Source organism: Arachis hypogaea, chromosome 12 (genome assembly GCF_003086295.3).
Source record: "Arachis hypogaea cultivar Tifrunner chromosome 12, arahy.Tifrunner.gnm2.J5K5, whole genome shotgun sequence".
Taxonomy (NCBI): Eukaryota; Viridiplantae; Streptophyta; class Magnoliopsida; order Fabales; family Fabaceae; genus Arachis; species Arachis hypogaea.
Window position 1 is genome coordinate 94,341,177 of NC_092047.1, and position 24,914 is coordinate 94,366,090.

Sequence of the window (24,914 nt, forward strand, 5' to 3'; positions counted from 1 at the left end):
TGAAAATTGGGGTGAAGAAAAATTACGATTTTATAATTTAAGATAGACTAATTTGGGTATTAGAAACAAATTTGAGAATCAATTTGAACACATTAACGTACAGTTGAAATGTTAACTTGTCACTTAACAGTAAATATAAGCTCTATTAAGACGGTAGTTTACTCAAAAACGAATGTGGATTTATGTTTCTCAATTTAAGGGACATAATTGATCATTTTTAAAAGTCGGGTATTTAATTGATGCAGGATTTGAATTTTGGAGACCAAATTAAATATTTATTCTTTTTTTTTATATATATTATATGGTATTATTTTTGTTTTAATATAATTTATTTTAGAATAAATATGATATAACATTTGTTAAATTTAATTTTTAAAATTAAAATTTTATTAATTTATTATATAAAATTTATAAATTTGTATATATTAATTTTATATCGTACCGATCTGATTTATTTTAAATTTTTTTAAGTCAAGTTAAAATAAACGTATCGTGTATATATATGTGGTGGATTATAGTATGATTATGCTATGGTGATTATATAATGTAAATATTGTTAAAATTAAAGTCAATTTTTTATATTTTGATAACACTTTTTTAAAGAACACTTTCTAAAAAATATTTTTAATGCTAAAAAATATTATTTTAATTTTAGTATATATATATATCTTTGATTCACTCTTGAAGAAAACAATACTCAATCATGGCACCTATCACTTCTTCTGAAACTGGAAACAAAAATGGTAGCCAAAAGCACCCACACTACAAACCCAATTACATCCCTGATCATAATTATGTCCGCATCCTCGACACCACCCTCCGTGACGGCGAACAGTCCCCGGGCGCCGCCATGGCTCCCCACCAGAAGCTCAACATCGCCCGCCAGCTTGCGAAGCTTGGCGTGGACGTCATCGAGGCAGGGTTTCCCTGTTCGTCCAAGGATGACTTCGCTGCCGTAAAGATGATAGCAGAAGAGGTAGAAAATTATAAGGAACTACTTCTCCGTTGGCTATCATTATGATTATTATGCCTAAATTGTCTAGAAGACTGTCTTCTTCCTTTTGCCTTTATAGGTAGGAAGCAACGTTGATGATGATGGGTACGTGCCGGTCATCGCCGGTGGTGCGAGATGCAATGAGAAGGACATAGAAATAGCTTGGGAAGCCGTAAAGGGCGCAAAGAGGCCAAGGATCAGCACGTTCATCGCCACAAGTGAGATCCACATGAAGCACAAGCTGAAGAAGACGAAGGAAGAGGTTCTTGATGTTGCATGTAGAATGGTCAAGTTTGCACGGTCTTTGGGCTGTGATGATGTCCAATTTATCACTGAAGATGCCGTCAGGTTTAATTATTCTTTTTTATTTTAATTAATTTTTTGTTGCTTTTTCAATTATTTATGGTACGGTTCCTGTTTCCTACTCTCCTTTAGGGTGTGCATGGCCAGATAAAATCGAATTTGATGTGACTCAGATCCGTCCCGAAATATATATCGGGTCTATTTATTAGACTCGAACCCGGTCCGAGACCCGATGAAACCTATATACTTTTGGGCCACGTTTATACCGGGTAAAAATCGGGCCGTTAACACTACATTACCTTGATACTTTCTTATAAGTTAGCATGTGAAAATATCCAAATTTTCAAAACTCCAACCATTATTTGACATGGTAAAATTCACTTAGAAAAATATAACAAGAACCAACTATTCTCTAAAATTAAAGCATAACCATAATCAATACTAATATTGTCTAATAACACCAAATATTTAAATCAATATAAATAACACAATATTATACATTAGTCTAAAATCTTATGCATTTTAAACATAAAACATTAACTTATAGTTTTATAATAACTAATAACACAAAATATTAAGATTTACAATACTTAAATTCCACATAAGAATAGCCATCATCCATCACTAATAACACAAAATATTAATTGTGTATGATGACCGGGCCACCAGGCCGACTTCGGGTGACCCGAGCCATGGTCCAGACCCGACCCGAAATAATGACCGGGTCTATTTTTGAGACCCTTACCCGACTCTAGACCCGGTGAAATCACACCAAAATAGCCCCTAAAGTGTTCGGAGCCGGGCTGGATCTTCGGGCCGGGTCGGGTCATGCACACCCCTACTCTCCTTCTTGCTAAGGGTTTTTTGAATTAATATTTTTTATTAATATTAATCAATAATTTAGTTTAATATTTTATTTGTACATTATTATGAATTAAAATTTAGAATATTAAACTAAGAATAATAAATTTTGTTGATTATATAACATTATTTAAAAATTATTGACTTTCTAAAATTATAAAAAGTAGGACTGTATACGGATCGAATTGGATATAGCCTATAATTCTATCTGATTCGCACTGCACTCATTAGATCGGATCGGATACGATATTCGTATTTTTTTAAGTCGGATCGGATCGGATCGGATATCGAGTATATCTGTATAATTCAAAAAGACTGTTTTAAGATCCTGTTTGACTGTTTTTACAAAAAAAAATGTCGAAAAAATCCATTTTCTCACATGTTTAAGCCTATTTACTCCTAAAATATTATCAACAAAATTCTCTTAAATAACAAAAAAATAATAATAACACAAGATCTAAGTTTAATTATTTTATGTTAAGTACAACATAAAAAATTAAAAACAATATATCATAAAATTCATAAAACAACACACTAAAATTCATATCACATTAGGGTTTACTTTCTTAAACTATGCTTTTGGACACGACACTCACCGACACTCGTCTGACACACGTGTCTGCTATGTCCAACCGTGTCTTAATAAAAAGTAAAAAATTCTTCTCCGGACACACTTGGACACACCTCAATACCATCATGTATCAGCGTGTCCAGTCTTATTCTTAACATATATTCTTGAAATAAATTTAAATATAGTATATATTATTATTTATTAAAACAAAAATTATTTTAAATACTTGATATAATTAAAATAAGACATTAAAAATAACTAAAAAGAGTTAATTTATATTTTAATATCAATAAAATATCAAAATATCATTAAGATTTATCTAAAAAATACTTTATATTTTATATGTATGCGTGTCCCCGTGTCTTATAAAATTTTCAAATTCGCGTATCGGCGTGTCTCGTGTCATGTCGTGTCCCATGTCCGTGTCCGTGTCCGTGCATTATAGCCCACATCAATGCTTCACCGATTCAAATATAAGACACAATCCTAGTTACACTTGGCAGAGTATATGTGGCTCTAAGTGGGTCGTAAAGCTGGGAGGTCTCTAGAGGGTTGGCACAGGATAATTGATTAAAATATAGGGCGATTCATGCCTATCTAATCAGAATGGTTTTAAGGCATGGAGTAATCTGTCAGATATGGATTCACAAGCTACCGTGGATAATCTTATTAACTCTATAAACAAAGGTGAATGCTATGGTGCCTAAAAGGTGGTGTCTATTTACTAAAAAAGGTTAAAAAATAATATTTAATTTAAAAAATATAACAATAAATCATTTTTAAAAATTTAAAACTTACTACAAAAGGTAAGTTAGACAAAATTTAAGCACCAACTCATAGGCTCTATAGAATTGGCCATAAACAAATCATGGAACCATAACGTTATTCAGAACACTTTTCTATCCTTTGAGGTAGACCAAATTCTAACCATTTCAATCGACATACAGGGGCAACAAGACATGTTTTATTGGAAATATAACAACAATGGAGAATTTTCAGGTTAAGAGTGCATACTGATTGGTCCGACAGCAAGCTCAGAATACTTCGTATAGTGTGGGGAACAACACAGTAGCCATCACTAACCAGAAACAATTTTGGCAGACTAAAGCCCCACCAAGAACACTAAATTTTATGTGGAAACTCCTTCGTAATTCTCTTTCCACAAAGCTTAGCCTACAGTGGTAAGGGATTAGTTACTTAGCTTTATGTCCACGATGCTGGGAATATGAAGAATTAGCCATTCACACCTTTTCTTACATTGCAATTGGGCTAAGCATTTCTGGTTCAGTTTACCATTTATGCTTCGATAAGCTAATTCATAGAACACTTCGTTACAATCTTGGGTAACCCATATGTTGGGTTAAGTACTTTTTTCGTCCCTAAGGTCTTAGATCAAAATCAAAATTGTCTCCGACCTTTTTTTCATATCAAAATCATCCTCAACGTTACAAAATGTTATAAAATCATCCTTTTGTCCATAAACAATATTTTTTGGACAATTTTACCCTTAAACAAAACCCCTTCCCCTTCCCCTCCCCACTAACCCGCAACCCCCTTCATCATCATCACCGAGCTTCTTTCTCTCTTTCTTTCTCCAGACTCCTACTCTCCTTTACCAAATCACCTCTAATTAAAGTTGAGAGAGAAAGTAAACCCCAGGGAAGCTTGGCATCGAAATGGGTGACAGGGGAAGAGGAATTGGAGCGGGAAGCATTGTGATCGGACGTGGTGGGTGGTAGTTTTGGGAGATTAGAGGGTGCGGGTTTGGGATCGGGTTGGGGATCGATGGGGTAGGAGGAGTGAGGTCAGTTGTGAGAGGTTCGGAAGGTGGAGAGCGGAGAGTGGTGAGATCGATAGAAGCGTCTTCGAGTTCGTCGTCTTCAGCTTCGAATCCCTCGACATGGCGGCACTGTGACGTGTCTGGGAAGGGAGAGGTAGCGCTTGTAGTGGCTGCTGGCTTTCGACGAACGGCGACGGTGGGTGGCAGTTGGAAGGAAGAAGAAAAGAAGGGGAGGAAGACAGAGGGTAGAACTGATGCACTGAGGGCGGCGGCGGCCAGAGGTTGATGGCAGTAGGTTCCAGCACCGTGCTCCTCTTGATCAAGCCTAAATTCCAACCCGGCCTAGATAGAATAGGTTTGGTTTCCTCTCCCGCCTATTCGAAGATTTTAGGTAAGCCAAAAAACGTGAGCGCCCCTACGCGAATATTGTGGTGTTAGCGGCAGATCAAACAATTGATGAGCGAAAACGTGACGAAAAAAAAAAGAAGTTTTTTTCAATTCCGAAGCGAAACCTAGCGTAATAAAGACATGAGTCTTCTTCCATACTCCATATATAGCTTATGGCTCTACTGAAAGACTGAAAAGTCCATTACTTCATATATTAATATGGCTTACGGCTTCCTCCTCTTTTCGTTCTTCCATTTTTTTTTTGAAGAATATAAACATCATTCTTTTTTTTTAATTTCTGTTATTGCTTATTTTGGATCTGAAATTGCGGTTGAAGATTGCTAAATTATTGTTAAATCTGAAATTTCTGTTGATTTATTTTGTGGATGTTGCTGTTGATTCATTTTGTTGTTGCTGTTGCTGAAAGTGTGTTGCTGTTGTTGAATTTGCTAAAATTGCTGAATTTGTTGCTAAAATTGTTGTTGCTGAATTTGGTTGTTGTTATTGCTGAATTTAGTTTGTGAGTGGGTGTCTGGGTGATAATGATTTAGAGAGAAAGAAGGTGTGATGATTATGGTGATGACGATAAGAAAAGGGAGAGGGAGAGGGAGAGAGATGCGTAGCGATGAGGATGATGATGCAGAAGTTAGTGACGAGGGTAAAAAAGGTTTTTTATTTTTGTTTAAGTGCAAAATTGTCTAAAAAATATCATTTATAGATAAAAGGACGATTTCATAACGTTCTATAACGTTAAAAATGATTTTAATACGAAAAAAGATCGGAAACGATTTTGATTTTGACATCAGTGAGACTAAAAAAGTATTTCACCCCATATGTTTTATTGGAAAGGAGCACAGGGGTTTATTCTTTTGTTGCCTTCGTCAACTTTGGTTTGAGAGGAATCAGTTACTTTTCAAGAATGAGACCAAATTACCTGAATGCGCAGCAATGGTTCTCCAAGCTCACTGCCGCTGTAACCTTCACATTTCTTCTCCGGCAGCGCTAAGATCTCTGCCTCCCGGAAGCCACAACCTCACGTTTTGGACCGTGCCACCACCAACCTTTTTCAAGGTCAACGTCGACGTTGCAGTTGTCAACGGACGGCACGGCGGAGTAGGCATCATTGTCTGCAACCACCACGGGGAGGTTGCTGTTGCAACCACGTTTCCTCTCCTAGCCTCTCTCTCTCAGTTAGGGAAGCAGAGGCCACTGCTGTCTTTTTGGGCTTAGATTGTGCTAGGCAAAGCTGTTTTTTTACCACATTATTTTGGAATTTGATAACATATAGGTTGTTATTGCTTTGTTAGATACACACACAAAGAATGATCCTTTTGGGCTGATTGTTTCTAATAGTAAAACCCTTTTGTATAGCTTTAGAACTTATCAAATCTCAACGTGAAAAGAGATGGAAACTTAGTTGCACATACACTACTACTTTTTACTCAATACAGCTTTGTTTCTTTATATATATAACCTACCTACCTACTTGAAAAAAAACACTCTAAAATAAAAAATTCTAAAATAATAAATAAAAAGTTATTCATCGTTAAATTTGTCATTTCTATCATTCACAAACTTCATTACTTGATTAAAAAATAACTTATTATTTTCCCATTGTACTAATTTATTCACTTTAAAAGAGATCGATCCAACCTACTCGTATATTTACTTTATTTACTTTAAAAAATAACTTCATTACTTTATTTACTTGTTTTTTTTATTTTATTATTAATTGAATAATTCTAAATTTCTGATCCAATAATTGACTCCACGTGTTTTGTTTGGTCGCCTTTACCAGTTTACATTGTAGGTTAGCCGTACAATTCCATACAATTTGACACATTGACTCCACGTGTTTTGTTTGGTCGCCTTTACCAGTTTACATTGTAGGTTAGCCGTACAATTCCATACAATTTGACGCATGTACCCCAACCCTTTCATCCTCAGTTATTACTATTGATATTAAAAGAGGAATTGAAAATCCTAAGCAGGAAGAAATTAAGAAGCAGAGGATTCTAGAATAGAGAAGATTTTTTGAGGAAAATGAAAACAATGAATTTTATTGAAAATATAAAATCAAAAGTACATTAAAAATCATAAATTTGTATTTCTCACACCTATTTATAATTCTTTAACTATTCACTAAACAGTTCTCTCAATACTCCCCCTCAAACTGAGGCACGATTTATCTCGAAGTCGCAGTTTGAACCTGTATTTCTGAAACGAACTCAGGAACAATGGTTTAGTTAAAGAATCGGCCACCTGATCTTGAGAGAGTATATTAACAACATAGAGAGATTTTTGATTTACTAAATCCCTTAGAAAATGAAAATCCAGCTCAAGGTGTTTACATCTACTATGCAAAACTGGATTTCCAGCCAATAGACAGGCACTCTGATTGTCACAAAAGATGGTTGGTGACATAGGTTGTGGGATTCGAAGCTCTCCCAAAAGCTGCTGTATGGACATTAGCTCAGTTTGTGCAGCACACATTGCTCTATATTCTGCTTCAGTACTGCTCCTGCTCACCTTTGTCTGCTTGTTACTCTTCCATGAGATCAGATTGCATCCAAGATAAACACAAAATCCAGTGATTGATTTTCTATCATCTAGATCTCCACCCCAATCAGCATCTGAAAAATCCAACAACCTAAAATCAGTAGATTTAGAAAATAATAATCCATGATCCACTGTACCTTTCACATATCTCAGAATTCTTTTTACACTCTTCCAATGCAGCAATGTTGGTTGATGCATAAATTGAGATACTCTGTTAACAGCAAAGGCAATATCTAGTCTTGTCATTGTGAGATATTGAAGTGCACCAACTATTGATCTGTATAGTTTGGGATCATGAAAAGGTTTCGAGTAATGAGCTGAAAACTTTGTGTTGGACATCATTGGGGTAGGCATCGAATTCGCAGTCTCCATTCCATCTCTCTTAAGTAATTCAGATGCATATTTGGCTTGTGAAATGTGAACACTACCTGTAGACAAATATGAAGCTTCCAAGCCTAAAAAATAACTAAACTTCCCCATATCCTTTAACGAAAAAATATTGTTCAATTGATAAATTAATTTATCTAATTCTGCAGCATTATTACCGGTAACAATTATATCATCTATATAAACTAACAAGTAAATCACATTAGAATAAAAAAATCTAACAAACAAAGACACATCATATCTGGTTTCTTTAAATCCAAACTGTTGAAGAGTAGTAGATAATGTTTTATACCAGGCCCTCGGTGCTTGTTTTAGACCATAAATGGCCTTGTTTAGCTTGCACACTAGTTGTTCACCCTTTGTAGAGTATCCCGGAGGTTGCATCATGTATACAGTCTCATTTAAGGTGCCATTGAAAAAGGCATTATCAAAGTCAAACTGTCTCAATGGCCAATTTAATGAAACAGCAATAGTTAAGATAACTCTAATGGTGGAAGGCCTTACCACTGGACTATAGATTTGATCATAGTCTATACTTTCCACTTGATGAAAACCCTGTCCAACAAGTCTTGCCTTATACCTCAGAATATCACCTTTAGCATTTTTCTTTATAACAAACACCCACTTACTTCCAATAATTGTGGTATTAGCTGGTGGTTCTGTTAATTCCCATGTCTTGCACTTCTGAAGAGCAGCAAACTCTTTATCCATTGCCTCTCTCCAGTGAGAACATTGTAACGCTTTAGCCACAGTCCTTGGAGTATTGTGTAGTAGATCAGTTTGTTGAACAGTCAAGACTTTTGGTTTGAACACTCCAGATTTCGATCTTGTTGTCATTGAATGAGCATTTGTTGAAGAGATGGAAGGAAGGCTAGTTTCAATACCACTAATAGGAATCATGTCCGGAGAAGAATTGGTATGAGATGCTGAAGGTGGGTGACATTCTGAAATTCTGATCTCATTCTCATGACTAGAAGTAGTGTCATGAGTGTCCAAGCCTGAGTGAGAAAGAGATGCTGTATCGGGCAATGGTTCACTTGTAATTTGTAATCCAGTATCTGAATTTATACTCAAAGACTTCGTAGCTTGATTCGATGAAGACATTGATGGTGGAGTTGAATCAATGATGGTAAATGCAGGGGCCGTAAGCTGGCTGCCACTCTCTGGATTATTCTTGGAAGATTCATCTCTGCCCAAGGTATTAGAAAACAATTTTCGATATGGAAAAGTATGCTCATGAAACAACACATGTCGAGCCATATAAATTTTACCATTTTGTGCCATACACTTATAGCCTTTAAAATTTGAATCATATCCTAAAAATAAACATGGTTCAGATTTGTAATTAAATTTAGTTTTACTATAAGGCCTTAAGAAAGGAAAACACATACATCCAAAAATTTTAAAGAAAGTATAATCCGGTTGATGCTTAAAAAGAACCTCAAAAGGACTTTTGTTATCAAGAATTGGGGTAGGAAGTCGATTAATGATATAAACAGAACTCAAAAAGGCATCTTCCCAAAATTGCATAGGCAAAGAAGCTGTAGCTAAGAGGGAGAAACCCACTTCTGTAATATGCCTATGCTTCCTCTCAACACTTCCTTGTTGATGATGAGTATAGGGGCATGATTTTCTATGATGTATACCTTCATTTGCAAGAAAATCAGTGAAAGCACGTGACATAAATTCCATTCCCAAATCTGTTTGTAAAGCCTTTATTTTTTGTCCAGTTTGATTTTCTATAAATGTTTTATAATTCTGAAAAGCTACTAAAGACTGAGATTTATTTGTGAGTAAGAAAATGCATGTGTATTTAGAATATGCATCAACAAAAGAAATATAATATCTAAATCCACTTCTTGATATTACAGGAGCAGGCCCCAGATATCCACAAAAACAAGTTCTAAAGGTGTCATGTACACAATATCATTTAAAGAAAAATGTAATCTATGCATCTTAGCTAAAGGACAGATTTCACATACATGATTGGCAGCAGAATGAGAACTGAAATGCAAAGAAATTTTATTCATAACATCCATTACGGTTTTAAGAGAATTATGACCCAATCATTTATGCCATAAATCCACAGTGTTATTCTGATTACATTTGGAAATAGGATATGCACTAGAATCTAAAGATTGATTAGCTAGCTGTGTAGTAGTAGTATAAGCACTAGAATACTGAGATTTAGAACTAGACAGGTTATCAGGGATCTGTAATGAGGTATTAGACAAAGTTTTTGATACTCGAAGGTTATCAAAAGAGTAAGTGCCATTTCTAGACATGCCTTGTAGGAGAAGTTCTCTGGTATCCTGATCATGAATAGCACAATAATCAGGCCAAAATTCAAAGTAGACATGGTTATCAGCTGCGAATTTAGAAACACTCAATAGATTTTGAGTAATTTGTGGTACAAGAAGTAAGTTCTTTAAACAAAAAGCAATATTTGAAGAGGAATAAAAAAGAACTGAAGAACCAGAATGAGTAATTGAAATACCTGACCCATTACCTACAAAGAGTTGATCATTATCTGAAGGATTTGGTGATGATGTGAGGAGATTTCCTGGATCTGAAGTGACATGATGACTCGCTCCTGTGTTCGGCAGCCAAGAAGCTTCACTTATTGAAGAGGAATGGGTAAGATATGCCCTAGGTTGATGAAAATTGGCGGATGGAGGGGGTGGTTGTGTATTACTATATGGAATTTGCATTGGGGTAGAGTTGGTTGTGGAATTAGGCTGAAAAGCAGGATCAAAACGATGGAAATAGTTCCACACAACATGTCCTTGCCTTCCACATAATTGGCATTGAGGGCGATTTTGGGTGTATCCAAAACGTCCTCCACGATTACTGCGGCCACCACGGCCTCTTCGAAAGCCTCCGCCTCTTTGATATTCAAATGATGAGGAGGATTGAGCATAATGAGCTATAGGCATATCTACATCAGGTTTCTTGAACCTGTCCAGCATATCGTCAAACGCAAGCAGATAAGATTCAGCCTCTGCAACCTTGAAAGTTCCAAGCTTTGACATTACCGAACCAATGTATATAGTGTAGTCTTCATTAAGACCATCGATTATTGCTTGTATGTGATCTGAGTCAGGTACCTCATAGCCGAGAGCAAAAAGGGCGTCGACTACATTCCGAATCTTGTTCAAAAAGTCAGAAACAGTTCCATTTTTCTTACATGATTTGAGTTGGGATTTCAAACTCTGAATTCGTGAAGCTGAAGCATCTTCAAAGTATTTTGCAATTCTTTCCCAAACTTCATAAAATTGTGAGAGATGAATTACCTTGTTCTTGATGCTAGTAGTCATCGATTCTACAAGCCAAGTAGTGAGAGTTAAATCTTGTAATTTCCATGTCTTGTACTTCGCCGATTCAGAAATTGTTTTGGTCGCTTCATCAGTCAAGAAATGCTGCGGAATCTTGGAGCTGTATAGATGATCTTCCATGGAGAGGCTCTGAATTATTAACATTGGCGTGTGTCTCCATGTGCTATAATTGTCTTGAGTGAGTTTGTCTGAGATAGGTGAGAAGGTCTTCTTGGAAGAGTCAGAGAGGATAATCTTCATGACAAAGATGAGCAGGATTATAGGCTCTGGATACCATAAAAGAAAAATTGAAAACCCTAAAAAACTACTTTGCAGTGAACCCAAGCAGGAAGAAATTAAGAAGCAGAGGATTCTAGAATAGAGAAGATTTCTTGAGGAAAATGAAAACAATGAATTCTATTGAAAATGTAAAATCAAAAGTACACTAAAAATCACAAATCTGTATTCCTCACACCTATTTATAATTCTTTAACTATCCACTAAACAGTTTTCTCAATAGATATTTTCAGTTTATTTCTACAGTTATCCCATATTGTTAAAACCTATCATTTTAACCTATAAAGTATAGACACTTCGCTGTGATTATATGTCGGATATATTTTAGATACAACACTCATCGACACTCGTCTACTGTGTCTAACCGTGTCTTAATAAAAATTAAAAAAATCCTTTTTCAGATACATCTGGACACATCTAAATACCATCACGTGTTAGCGTGTCTAGTCTTATTCTTAATATATATTCTTAAAATAAATTTAGATATAGTATATATTATTATTTATTAAAATAAAAAATATTTTAAATACGTGATATAATTAAAATAAGATATTAAAAATTTTAATTTATATTTTAATATTAATAAAATATCAAAATATTATTACGACTTATCTAAAAATACTTTATATTTTATATGTATGTGTGTCCCGTGTAATATAAGATTTTAAAATTTGCGTGTCTGCGTATTCCATGTCATGTCGTGTCCGTGTCCGTGTGAGTGTCCGTACATCATAGATTTCAACCCTTTTTTACTCGGTTATTTAATTTATATTATATTACTAATTTCACAAATAAAATATGATATATCATATTTTTTATTATAATTAAAAAAATTTTTTAAATTAATAATTTTAAAATATTTATAATTTTATAATATTATTATAGACAAAAAAAACTAGTTTAGTACATAAATAAAAGGCGGTGGATGTAGCAAATTGGGTGCCATTGATGTGAGTTTTATTTTAGATATTTTAATATAAATTATTAATTCATTTTTTTATGTAATCAGATCAGAGAAAGAGTTCCTTTATCAAATTCTTGGAGAAGTTATAAAAGCTGGAGCAACAACTATTGATATACCCGATACTGTTGGTATAGCAATGCCATGGGAATATGAGAAATTAATTGCAGATATAAAAGCCAATACAGATGGAATTGAAAACGTTGTTATTGCAGCACATTGTCATAATGATTTTGGACTAGCTGTTGCTAAGACCATCTCCAGTAGGAACTCATCCCAGTTCCTGTTTATGGCCCACCTGTCATAAAAAGTAACTCCACATCAGCTTTTGCATCATAAACAATAAATAGGAACTCAAAGCATCTCTCTCTTCTCCATTAGGAGGAACTAACTTTAGTCCCTATTGTGGTCCCACTTAATTAATTAATTAAAATACTTAAAATTAATATAATTAATTTTTTTCAATAATATTATTTAAATTTATAAATTTAAAAATAATTCATTATTAAAAGATATTAATATTAAATAAATTCATATATAATAATAATACACAATATATAATTCGAGATTATACTAATTTATAGTTTTGTGTTTACAACTGCTAATTTTAATAATATCATTAGCATTTTAAATTTTAAAAATAAAAATAACCAACTCAACTAAAAATTATTTTATAAGGTATAAAAATTAAATTTATTTTTTAATGTAAGTAAATTTAATTAATTATAATTTAATATAATAATATAAATAATATTTAATATTAATTATAATATAAATAATTAATTAAATAAAAACTTAATTATTTAATCTAATTAATTATTTAATTAATTATTATTTAAATAATTAATATAAATTATTAATTAAATAAAAATATAATTATTTAATATAATTTTTATTATAATTATTACTAATTTAATTATTATTTAATTATTTAATTATTTCAGATTTTATATTATTATTTTTTTATAATAACTTGCCAAATGGCAAGTTGTTATTGGTTAATTTGAGTCCCTGCTTAGAGGGACTCCTTACCTTGATCCTTGTGCGGGAACTCACTCCTTCTCTCCTCCAATGGTTAGAGTTCCTATATGTTAGAAAAAAGTCAAAGAGGAACTCACCATTGGAGGTACTCTAACACAATAGCGGTAATTACCATGCATATATATAATTTGAGGAGTGTTAGGACCAGTAATTTTTGTGATTTATAATCATCAAGTAGTTATTAATAATATTTTTAATGGTTTAAGATTTTATTCAATAATATGAAATTATTTTTTTTTGTTAGTTATATACTGACCAAAATTTAATAAAATTGTTGGTCCCCTAGACTTTGTCATCAAATAGCTATCAATAATGTTTTTAATAGTTTAAAATTTTATCCAATAGTATGAAATTACTTATTTTTCTTTTGTTAATTACATGTTGGCCAAAATTTAATAAAATTGGTGGTCTCTAGACTTTTCCATATAACTCTATCACTTATTACAACAAATATTAATCTAGTTACGTTTAAATAAGTTTTTGACCTTTCAAAATTTTTGTATATATTGGTATTACGAAATAAAAAACGAGTTTAACTAACATATATTTTTATTTTAAAGTATTTGTTTTATTTTTATTAAATAAAAATATTTAAATTTTTTTACTAATTATAAATTTATCACATATTTTATCCTTAGAACACATGTTAACTAAATTTATAAAAAAAAAGTCTATTTTAAAAAATTTTGTTAAGTGTTGTTGTATTTTAATGTAAAATATATGATATTCAAAATTCAACATACTTAATTTTAAATCATCTTTTCCAAAATATATAAACAAATGATTCAATTCCAAATTCATTAGTATTTGTAAAACTGTAATCTTATATATATATATATATATATATATTTTTTTTTTTAATTTCTTTGAAACCACTCACCCACTTAACCACTACATGACTATATTCTATAGTAAGAGTCTAAGAGATGTTGATGATAAATGCTAAACTAGATAACTAAAGAAAAACAGGCTTAAATACTTTTTAAAAATAAATTATTTTTTAAAGATTAAAAATTTATTTAAACAATTAAACAATTTAATTACTTAAATAATAAAAAAACAATTTTAATTTATCTAGAATTAACCTATTTCAGGGTGCACGTGCTGGTGCAAGACAATTAGAAGTAACAATGAATGGAATTGGAGAAAGAGCTGGTAATGCTGCACTAGAAGAGGTGTGTATTATAATTTTGTGGATAATTTTACAATGGATGCATTAGAGTAGTGAACGTGATATATTATTTAAAATGGAGAGAGAGAGAGAGAAATTTGTTTTAGTCATGTAGATAGTTATTTCTTTAATAATGATAAATTTTTAACATTATCTTATCTCATAGCTAATATGTATTCAATAACTAATCTATTAATTAATTTATTTTTGCAAGGTTGTGATGGCCTTAAAATGCAGGGGTGCTGCTGTCTTTGATGGTTTATATACATCAATAAACACAAAGCATATATTAAAGACAAGCAAGATGGTTTTACATCTCAAACTAACGTTTAAACAATTTTATTAATTTTTTCACTCCTATATATTTAGTTTGAGCCTTTCTCAATCTTTAATTTGTCTATAGGTTGAAGATTACACTAATATGCATTTACAACCGCACAAAGCTCTTGTAGGTGCCAATGCCTTTGTTCATGAAAGTGGCATTCATCAGGTTGGTATGGCAGTGCATTAAATATATAGCTTAATTAAACTCAAATGTCTTAGGCGTAGTGAAGTTTAATTCAATTCTTTTTTAGTTTTTTGAAATCATATATTGGTTTTCATGGACAATATTATTATATTCAATATTTATATATTTTATGAAAATACGGCATTAAATATTTCTAGAAAAGATGAATTTCTTGTAAAATATATATACCCTAAAAGTATTATTGAAGTTTATAACTCTTAGACTACGAATTTAGCATTATTGTCTAAGCTTAGAATACTTCAATTTTTTCACTAATTGTGTCAAGATTCTGAGGTAGTTTTCACAACAAGAAAGTAGTGTTGCAGAATAGACTAGATAGAACAAATTCAATACAATTATAAAGTTTGTATTTGAGAGAGTAAAAATTACAACTATCACTGGACTCTGTGAATATATATACACCTCACAAGCTATCACTCAATATATCAAAAATCCAAGAATAGTAATCAACTCAACTAATTCTGACTTTTTTATTTAAAATTTTTGTTTCAACGCCTTTAACTAACTCTAAGGAATTCACACTCTTATATCCTTGACATCTGCCAAAATTTAGCATAGGTCTTGAATTATTTTAAGTTTGTTCTTCCATTTTTCAAAGGATGCTGCTAATAATATGGCTTTGTCAATATGTCAGCCCTTTGTTCAGTTCTTGGAATATCAACAACATGTAGCATATTGCTCTTAACTTTGTCCTTCACAAATTAAATATCTAACAAAAAATGTTTGGTTTTATCATGCAAAATTGAGTTGGCTGTCAATATAACAGTGCTTAGATTATCACAAAACATGGTGGAAATTGTGACCGGCTTAATCTTCAGCTCTGAGAGAAGATTATTGATTCATACTATCTCTGTTGAAGACCTGCTGATTGTCAATTATTTTCTACAAGACCAAGACACTAAATTATCTTAAAAAAAAAAAAAAATACAAAATTCAGATACTGATCACGTATCCTCCAAATGAGAGACGCAATCAACATACGAAAAACTATAGAATTTGTATATACCACTTCTATGGAAGTCTTGTAAAAGAATCTTCTTGGAGTTCTGACTTTTCACAAAGCAGATGTAAGCATGAAACTAGAAAAAGACATGTAAGTATAATATCTACAACTTAATTGGCCCCAAGATCACTCACTCTCATAAGTAACACTATCATATTTTCAATCTCTCAAACTCACTAACACTCATAATAATAAGGAGAAAATTTCTAATATTTCAAAACATATTCATTTCTTTTTTTTTCATTGGAACACACAATACACAAGGCATATGTGCCTTTATATAGGCAATGCTTCCTACGAAAATAATAATTTATGAACCACAAATCAATTTGTAATGACTACCATTTCATGAGTTGGCTTCATGAATCTTCCTTCAACTTGTGCTAGAAACACAACTTGCATTCATGTAGTTTCCACAATCTTCTAATTTAGGTTGCTTGGTTTTCAATTTCAATTCAATTTGATTTTGAATTTCTTCAATGTTGTAGCATGTTGTAGTTGTACTGCTCTCTTGAATATTCTTGAAAAATCTTCAAACTTCTAATATGTTAGCTTCTAGCAAAATCTAGCAAATTGATGATTATTGTATTCAACTCAAACTTTGCTTCTTTAACTCTTTGATCATTTTGACTTCAACACTCTTCATGAAGATTCTAATGATACAAATTGATTTATAATAAATAACATTGATGCCTCCCTTAAATTAAGCTTGTAGAATTAATTATTCCAAACATCTTTTTCAACTTGTAAAATAACTCTGTTTTCAATGATTTTGTAAAGATATCTACAACTTGGTCCTCTGTAGGACAATACTCAATCTCAACTTCTTTCTCATTTACCAACTATCTGATTTTATGAACCCAAATATCAATATGCTTCGATCTTCCATGAAATACTGGATTTTTGCAAAGTGCAATAACAGATTTGTTATCGCAAAATATTATTGTTGGAGTACTTTGTTTCTCATTCAATTCTTCAAGAATTATTCTTAGCCAAACTGCTTGCGTTGCACAACTTGCTGCTGCTATATATTCTGCTTCTGCTGTAGAGAGTGCTACTACTGGTTGTTTCTTTGAGGGCCATGAAATTGCACCAGAACCAAGACGAAATACAAACCCTGAAGTACTTTTTCTTGTTTCTATATCTCCAGCCTAATCACTATTAGTGTAACTAACAAGATTCACTTCATTAGTATTTTCATAATAAATACCATCATTTAAAGTACCTTTGATATATCGAAGAATCTGTTTTGCCGCTCACAAATGGTTGGTACAAGGCTCCTCCATAAATCTGCTAAGCAAACCAACTCCAAATACAATATCTGGTCTGGTTGCAGTTAAGTACCTTAGAATTCCAAACAAGCTTTTGTAATATGTAGGATTTATTGTTCTTCCTTTATCTTCTCTCAACAACTTAAACTTCTCTTTGACTGGAGTAGAAACTGGCTTTGAATGCTCCATTTGAAATTTCTTCAAAATATCATTTGCATATTTCTTCTAAGAAATAAAAATTTCATAATCTTTTTGAAGAACTTCGGTGCCAAGAAAATAAGACATCAAGCCCATATCCGTCATTTCAAAGTATTTTATTATAGCCTTCCTGAATTCTGTAATTATCTTCAAATTGTTGCCAGTAAAGATCAAATCGTCAACATAAAGACACATGATCAAGATATCTCCAGGTTCAACGAACTTGATATAAAGAGTATGTTCAAATGGACATCTTTTGAAACCATTCTGAGTGAAATAAGAATCAATCTTCTTGTACCATGCTCTTGGTGCTTGCTTTTGGGGTTTAATACATTCAAAGTAATAAAATCCTAACGGAGGGGGGACAAGGAAAGAATGGCACCAAGAAGAGGAATATTCAGTAAAGACACAACAGAAGCATAAAAGATAGATAAAGGTTTTTTCTACTAGACCTCTAAGATACCTATTCTTAGCAACCTAAGTCACCGGAAAGGATTCCCTACTAGACCTTCAAAGAACTTGTCCTTGACAACCTAGATCAGAGGATGAAAATTGAATCACTCAATCTTCTCCATGCAACAAGCGAAGCAAATCACTCACCTCACTTAATCACACTAAAAAAATGTGCATAAAATACTAAGGAAATTTTATTCATCAAAGTTATGTAAATTGTCTCACCAAAGGTGTTTAAATAGACCCTTAACAAACTAGCTAAAAGATAAGATAAGATAACTAATTTAAATCAGATTTGATCTTATTGGATTAGATCAGATTTGATTTAAATTTTAAAATCCTAAAGATATGATAACTAATTCAAATCATATTTGATCTTATTAGATTAGATCAGATTTGATTTAAATTTAAAATCCCTAAAAATACTACTAAACAAATCAAAAGTAAATCAAAATCTTCTAACAAACTCTAACAACAAAACAAACTTAAAATAAAGGCCTAAAAATTCGAAAATAAATAATAAAATATGCCTCCCATTGAATTTGAAAAGCTTTATTGGGCTTCTTGTTGTCTTGCCTTAGCCCAATGGGCCTTATGAATTGTTGCCCTTTCAGCACCACTGTTTTTGAGACAGACTCTTGGTCTTCTAGATGTCCAAGACTGGCACGGCACAATTCTTCTAGAATTCAGATCCTTGAATATGACAAGATTATCATTCCGTCCCTTAGCTCTAAGATGACGAAAATGCCCTCATGACCACGTATCACTCCTCATCCATTGCTTTCTTCCAATTGTTGTCTTTAGAGGCTTCTTCAAAGTTCAACGGCTCACAATATGAAAATAGAGAAAAATTTATGATTTCTTCATTGGACGGATCATTGTCATTGCCAACTTCATGATCTACTAATCTAGCAGGCAGTCTCCGCTCTCTTTGAGGTCTTCTAGATGATTCTGGTTGTTCGGTTATGTCCGGTTGTCTTTCTTCATGATTACATGTATTTGAAATTACAATCGGCTACTTTTCTATCTTTGTATCCCAGTCCCACATGGCTTTTTTGTCAAACGTCACATCTCTGCTGATGATTACTTTCTTTGTTTCTGGATTGTACAACTTGTATGCTTTTGAGTCTGTGCTATAGCAGATAAAGATACACTTCTCGCCTTTGTCATCTAACTTCTTCCTTAATTGATCTGGTACGTGGGCATAAGCTATACACCCAAAGACTCTAAAATGAGGAATGGAAGGCCTCTTTCCACTCCAAGCTTCCTCTGGAGTTTTATCACAAACATTTTTTGTTGGACACTTATTTAAAATATGAACTGCTGTTGCGACTGCTTCTGCCCAAAATTCTTTAGGCATTTGTTTTGACTTGAGCATGCATCTGACCATATCCATGATGGTTCTATTCTTTCTTTCAGCAATTCCATTTTGTTGAGGAGTATATATAGTTGTTAGTTGGTGTTGAATTCCGTGTTGCTTAAAGTAATCTGAACACGCAAGATATTCTGTTCCTCTGTCTGTTATGAGAATTTTGATTTTACAGCCACTTTGTTTTTCGACAAATGCCTTGAATGTCTTAAAGACATCACATGATTCTGATTTCTGCTTTAGAAAGTATACCCATATATATCTACTAAAATCATCAATAAAAGTGATAAAGTACCTGCTACCACCATTGCTTAGAACTTCAACAGAACAGATATATGAATGCACAATTTCAAGTAATCTTCTGGCTCTCCATGACTTTCCTGTAGGGAATGAATCTCTGTGCTTCTTTTTCAGTTGACAAATCTCACAAACACAATTAGGAATATGAATCTGTGGTAGACCAGAAACAAGTCCTTTTCTTGACAGGTAGTTTAGGCCAGAAAAATAAAAATGCACAAACTGCATATGCCACAACCAGTTATCATTAAGTATCACATAACTCATGCAAGAGGGATTAATATGTTGAATTTTTAATGGAAACATTCTTTTTGAAGTCATCTTTGATTTATCTATGAACCTTCCATTGTTGTCAAATACAGTGCAATATCCACGATAAGTTATCATCTTATATCCCTTCTCAGATGATTGCCCCATACTTAGTAAATTGTAATCAAGTTCAGGAGCATAGAAAACATCAGAAATATAACTCAGAGAACCATCCTTCAATCTAATTGGTATATGCCATTTTCCTTCAATAGGGATCTTTGTACTATTATCAAACTTCAATAATAGTTTAACTGAATCATCTAATGAAGAAAATAACGCCTTTCTACCAGACATATGATTACTGCAAGCATTATCCAAGTACCATATATTTTCATCTTCAGCACATGAATTACTTGTAAAAAATAAAGTCTGAGTACCCGGATTATCATTAGTATTTTGATACTGATTTTCTGCAATGTGTGCTTGATTGTTATTCACCATTTTGAATATGCAATCTGCTACTTTGTGTCGATACTTTCCACAATGAAAACAATTGAAATTTGTTCTTTCTTGATAAAAATTGCCTTGACCTCTTCCTCAATTGACAGGCCTGAAATTCGTTCCACCTCTTTCTTGATTAGGTGGTGTAAACTTATTATAACTTTCTTGCTTGTAATTGCCACGACCTCTACCTCTGAAATTTCCTCTGCATCTACTTTGAAAGTTAAAACCACGACCTCGTCCTTCTTGTGTACGACTTGATTCTGCAACATTGTTTAAATTCACTTGGCTTTTCAGGGCTTCCACGGTTGATTTTTCTGACTTCTCCAGTATTCTACTGATGTGGCTTTCCATGGTTCCTTGCAACTCTGCAATCGTCATGGTATCCATATCGTGGGACTTTAGTCATAGTCACCACATGGTCATACTTCATCGGCATAGTGCGAATAATTTTCTCCACCACTTTGCTATCGGGCATATCTTTTCCATAGACTCTCATCTTATTGACAAGATCTATAACACGAGTAAAATATTGCCCAATAATTTCTGAGCTAGACATCTTGTATCTTTCATATTCTCTTTTCAAAGACTGTAACTTCACTTTCTGAGATTTATCTACGCCTTTATATGACAGCTTCAACGGGTTCCATGCTTCTGTTGCAATTTTGGCATTTGCTATTTTGCCAAACATAGTATAATCTACACCTTGATGAATTTGAGATAGTGCCAATTGATCTCTCCTCTGTTGAGCAGCATTTGCTCCTTCTTGCAAACCCAGTTTAATAAAATTTCACAGGTTCTGGGCCTTCAAATAGGTAGACAACAAAGTCTCCAAATAACTATAATTAAGTTTTTTATCTAACTTGGTACCGGACCACACAATATTAAAAGTATTTGCCATACTGACTCTATGATCAAACAACTATATGTGAGAAATCTCCCATACCTCACAAATTCTCAAACACCAGGCGCTGGATTAACCAGCTCTGATACCAAATGTAAGTATAATACCCACAACTTAATTGAGCCCAAGATCACTCACTCTCATAAGTAACACTATCATATTTTCAATCTCTCAAACTCCCCAACACTCATAATAATAAGGAGAGAATTTCTAATATTTCAAAACATATTCATTTTATTTTTTTTTTTGAAACACACACAATACACAAGGCATATGTGCCTTTATATAGGCAATGCTTCCTACTAAAATAATAATTTATGAACCACAATCAATTTTGTAATGACCACCATTTCATGAGTTGGCTTCATGAATCTTCCTTCAACTTGTGCTAGAAACACAACCTGCATTCATGTAGTTTCCATAATCTTCTAATTTAGGTTGCTTGGTTTCCAATTTTAATTCAATTTGATTTTGAATTTCTTCAATGTTGTAGGATGTTGTAGTTGTACTACTCTCTTGAATATTCTTGAAAAATCTTCAAACTTCCAATATGTTAGCTTCTAGCAAAATATACCAAATTGATGATTATTGTATTCAACTCAAACTTTGCTTCTTTAACTCTTTGACCATTTTGACTTCAACACTCTTCATGAAGATTCTAATGATGCAAATTGATTTATAATGAATAACAAGACAGCATTTTCTTCACAAAATTTTGAAACACTAACAAGATTCTTGGTAATCTGGTAGAGTGAATTAGTTGTTGCAAGTTAAAAAATCTATTTGTATCTAAAGCATATAAAATAGAGTCATCAAACGAGAGATAGACAAACCTTTCTCATTGCCTACAATAATCTATTTTGGGCTAGCATAGTATGAACTTGAAAGGTGATTTGATGCATTTGGAGTGACATGGTGTAATTCACCAGTGTTAGGATACCATGCTGGATCAACCATTGAAGATGGAACAACCATGTAAACAGATGGATTGTGAAAGGCTGGAGTTGGTGGTGATGGAACTGAAAAGGATCCAACGACTTGTGATTCTATGGAAGATGGTGCAGATTATGATGAAGTAGAAGCAAAATATGAGCTCTATGGTTGAGATGGTTGAGATGGTAGTGGAATTTGTTTATCAAATCTATGGAAAATGTGCCAAACAGTGTGGCCAAATCTACCACATACTTGACATTAGGGTCTTGGTGATGCAAAATAGGAACGAGTTCCTCTGTTCATTATGCCCCTCTTCCTCTTTTATTGATACGTCTAGAATTGAAAGAACTTGAAAAAGAAGTATGAGCAAGATGAGCTTGAGATAGTAGATTCTCTGGATTTCTAAATTGCTATAACATGTCATCATGTATCATGACTACAGTTTCAACTTCATATAGAGAACAAAGTTCATGTTTAGAATTAACCATAATAAGCAAGATTTGGTACTTAGAGTTGAGACTAGTAAAAATAGCCTCAATGTGTTCTACATTTGAAAGAGGGCTTCCAAGAGCTACCAATGAATCAACTACTTCCTTAATCTTAGAGATGTATTGATTTGCACTCAAACCATGCTTTTTGATATTCTTAAGACTAGCTTTTAACTGTTTCACCTCATACTTTGTAGATTAAGAGAAATAATCATCAACCTTATTCTAGATTTCATTAGTAAATGCACATCTAACCATGTTGGAGAAGACATAATCCATTGAAGCAAGAAAAAAATGACATTGTAACCTTCTTGGCACTAATGTTTATATTGTTGAGGAGGAATTGAATCTTTTTGAAGGTGACTCTAAATCTTGACCTCTAATGGATTCCAAGGCCTGTTGCTATAAGGTTCTGTGATTATTTTCACCCATTTTGTTGCTGATAGCATTTTGATAAGACTTTGGTTAGAAAGAAGAGCCATTCAGCAGAGCATTGTTGTTTGTTGATTTAGTAGAGTTAGTAGCATTGATTCAACCATGAATCAATATCCAATAGCTCGTGATACCATGTCAAAGATTTTGAGATATCTTTCACAATAAGAAAGTTGTGTTGCAGAATTGAGCTAGAACAGAAGAAGAATGATGATCATGAAAATAGGAGATGCATAAAACTAATGCTTCTGAATTCTCAATACAATGGTAAAGTGACTAAAAGCTACAACTAAAACCAGACTCTGCGAATAGCTCACAACCTATCACTCAATTTATCATGAATTCAAGATTCGTGACCAACTCAACTAACTCAACTTTCCTGATTTAGATTTTTTGTTTCAAAACCTTTAACTAACTCTAAGGAATTCATACACTTATCCTTGGCAGGCTGCATATAAATAAACAACTATATTTTAATTTTTCAAGATCAAAATTTTATGACAAAAGGAAACTTTTAGAGTTCTTTCAGTTTTTCTTTTCGTACTCCATAAACAAAGTATTTTTATTTTTATTTTCTTGACATGAAATACATAATACAATAATCAAATTTTTCATTTCTAATTTGGATTTTACCCGATATCTCATTTATTTTTTAAACTAACAATAACATGTATAATACATCTAAAAGTTACTCCAAACATAAATAAATCAATATAATATGTTAAAAAAATATTTCTGCTTTAAATTCAATAATGTAATATTATTGTTGCTAGCTGTTTTTTAAGCACACAACAAAGAAATCTTTTTTTCTTCTGATGCATTTGTTTCTATCTTTTTTTTTTAATGTTTATAAGGATGGATGGTTAAAACATAAAGCTACATATGAAATAATACCTCCGGAATCCATTGGGTTGGAAAGATCTAATGAAGTTGGCATTGTATTGGGAAAACTTAGGTATGTCATACAAAAAAATACTTTGGTATGATAGATAATACAAGATGATTCTTTTATGCTAGTGTGTGTGATTCAATATCTATGAACAAGTTGTTGCAATTATCTATATTTTGAAAATTTTTGTCATTTACAAAGTATATAAATATTAGTATTCAGTATATATTGTTGAGGTTAAATGAGTAATTTGTTGTAAGTTAATTAATATAACTCGGTTGTATGATTAGATGATTGTTACTTGTTGGGTGACTTGTTGTGCAAGTTAATTATTGTGGTGATGCTAATGAAATAAGTTAGTGGTAAAGTCATTTGAGTAAATCAATTATGATAGCACCATGCTAGTAGTAGATAGTTGAAAGAATGGTTAAGTTAATCGAATCGCTTAGTTAGCTTTAACTGCAATCAATAGCTTGTATGATTGTAGTTCAAATATTTAACGATAATAAAAAGTCCAATTTCTAATTTACCACAAGTTAACTATGTAATTCTCCTTCTGTCTCAAACCAGATTCTGCTTTACCATTATAGAATTTCACATAAGTAGTACCTTCTTAAGCACTTATTAAGCTTGGGTGGCCATGACTTGGGTTTCGTGGGATTATTGATGGCAAACTTTCAAAATATCTACATATATATGTGCACAAAAGAATGAGTATACTTTGCTTTACGTTAAATACATGATATGAATTATTTTCTTTTACATATTTATG

General features: G+C 32.6%; 1 protein-coding gene across 1 annotated transcript in view; it reads left to right on the forward strand.

Annotated features, from left to right (window-relative positions):
• The first annotated feature begins 688 nt into the window (after positions 1-688).
• The window catches only part of LOC112727743 (probable 2-isopropylmalate synthase), a 30,019-nt gene continuing 5,793 nt past the window's right edge, over positions 689-24,914 (forward strand). Inside the window, exons 1-7 of the mRNA XM_025777631.2 lie at positions 689-976; positions 1,074-1,342; positions 12,463-12,675; positions 14,549-14,630; positions 14,841-14,933; positions 15,030-15,116; positions 24,108-24,208. Coding sequence (XP_025633416.1) covers positions 704-976; positions 1,074-1,342; positions 12,463-12,675; positions 14,549-14,630; positions 14,841-14,933; positions 15,030-15,116; positions 24,108-24,208 — 1,118 coding nt within the window. The 5' untranslated portion in view covers positions 689-703. The remainder of the gene's footprint in view (positions 977-1,073; positions 1,343-12,462; positions 12,676-14,548; positions 14,631-14,840; positions 14,934-15,029; positions 15,117-24,107; positions 24,209-24,914) is intronic.